Here is a 1,962-nt window from a genome sequence, read left to right on the forward strand (position 1 = left end):
CCTTCCATCAGTGGAAGGCTAACTGGCAGAAGCCGAGGGTCTTTAGAAGCAGCCAATAGAAGTACAAGTAGTTGAACAACTTTCTTAACAAACTAAGTAAATATCTGTGATGCTTAAGTTCCCACACTCAGTCTATGGATTCCTCCATGACAACTGGAAAAAGGCAAATGGCACAGGCTTCTCCTGATGTCACAGGATAAGTGCCTACAGACGTCAGGGGACAGTCACTCATTTTTTCAAGAATCTCCTCTTTTCAAGCACCTTTCTTAAGGCATTCTTCATGTCCTTATTCCTGAGGCTGAAAATTAGAGGACTGAGGAAAGGGGTAATGACCGTGTAAGGGATGGCCATGAGCGTGTCGTCCCCTGCTGAAGCTTCTGGCTTCAGATAGACAATGGCTGCAAACCCAAAGTGGACAAGGACCACTGTGAGATGCGAGGCACAGGTAGAGAAGGCCTTCTGCTTGCCCTCGGCTGACGGGATCCTGAAGACAGTGGAAAGAATGAACACGTAAGTGATGATGATTAGCAGGAACGTGCCCATCAAGCCAGACACGGAGATCACTGTCACAATGGACCCCGTGAGGTCGCTGTCTAGACAGGACAGCCTCACCACTGCTCGCATGTGGCAGAAGAAGTGTCTGACAAGGTTGGGGCTGCAGAAGGAGCCCCTGAATATCAGCACAGTCTCTATCAGAGAGATAAGGAAGCCTCCAGTCCAAGCAGAGGCCACAAGTCGTCCACACCCCACATTGGTCATAAGCAGTGGATATCTGAGAGGGCTGCAGATGGCCAGAAAGCGATCATATCCCATCAAGGTCAGGATGATGCAATTGGTGCCACCAAGTCCCAAGAAGAAACACATCTGCAAGCCACACCCCATGACTGAGATGTCTCTGTTCCCAGTCAGCAGATCTGCCAGCATCTTGGGGATGATGGTCAGTGTGTAGCAGGTCTCGGAGAAAGAGAGAGCACCAAGGAAGAGGTACATGGGGATGTGGAGAGATCTGTCCACCCAAGTGAGACCCATGATGGCCAGGTTACCTGTGAGGGTGAGAAGGTAGAGGCCAAGAAAGACCAGGAAGAGGAACATCTGCACATGTGGGTACACGGAGAAGCCAACAAGAATGAATTCTCCCACGACTGTCTGGTTGACCTTCATTGTTTGCCTGTCTGAAATCTGAAAGAAAGAACAAATAAATATTCTGTTCTCCATGATTCTTTGAAAATTATGTTGTGAATAAGACAGATGATCAGTGTTATAATTACTAACTGATTTTGCATTTAGTTTAGAAAATACTCTGTGTATATAGGTTATGTGTTTTCCTAATTTTTAACCCACTTGTCACATCTTAGTTCAGTGATCAATCCTTGATCACTTACTGGGTGACAGACACACCTTCTGGCTTATTTTTACAAAGGACTTTACTGGCTGGTAATATAATGAGGGGAAAAATATTCTGATTGATATCCAGATAAAGGAAATTCAGGTGCATTAGGTGAGCCAGATTTGATCAGATTCTTAATTAAAAAAAAAAATAAAAACCCTACCAAGTAGTTAATACACAGTCAGAGTCTGACAAAGCAACTTCCACATATAACATTGTGAATATCTAATGAATGAAGGTTGATAATTGGTTTGTTAGGAAATTGGGGACCACTTTTGGACAACAGCTTATAATTGTAAGTAAGCCCAAAGTCACTATCTCTTCTTGGAGAAGACATTTAGGTCCTGAAAGTGAAGAACACTTTCCCTCCCCTTGCTCTGAGGAGAGGGAAGATAGTGATACTGCAGAACCCTTCAGATTAAAAGTGACTAATAGAGTATCCGGATGGTATTGATAAACAGACACTTTACACAAGCTCAGTGCAGGTAGCAGCTGAAAATTTGCCCACTTCTTCAATGCCAATCCTAGCATCTGAAAAAGATAAATTCTAGAGATTCTGTGAATTCATCAATAAT

General features: G+C 43.9%; 1 protein-coding gene across 1 annotated transcript; it reads right to left on the reverse strand.

Moving 5' to 3' along the window:
• Positions 1-228: 228 nt before the first annotated feature.
• LOC116859978 (olfactory receptor 10X1) lies at positions 229-1,215 on the reverse strand. The gene has a single exon (XM_032845728.1). It carries the CDS (start codon positions 1,213-1,215, stop codon positions 229-231), a length of 987 nt encoding a protein of 328 aa, XP_032701619.1.
• Between the last annotated feature and the right edge of the window lie 747 nt (positions 1,216-1,962).

The sequence above is a fragment of the Lontra canadensis genome, unplaced genomic scaffold (genome assembly GCF_010015895.1).
Source record: "Lontra canadensis isolate GAN:19392208 unplaced genomic scaffold, GSC_riverotter_1.0 scaffold168, whole genome shotgun sequence".
NCBI lineage: Eukaryota > Metazoa > Chordata > Mammalia > Carnivora > Mustelidae > Lontra > Lontra canadensis.

Excerpts from the sequence above, each read along its gene's own strand:
- LOC116859978 (XM_032845728.1), bottom strand. The coding sequence starts at position 1,215 with ATGGAGAACAGAATATTTATTTGTTCTTTCTTTCAGATTTCAGACAGG.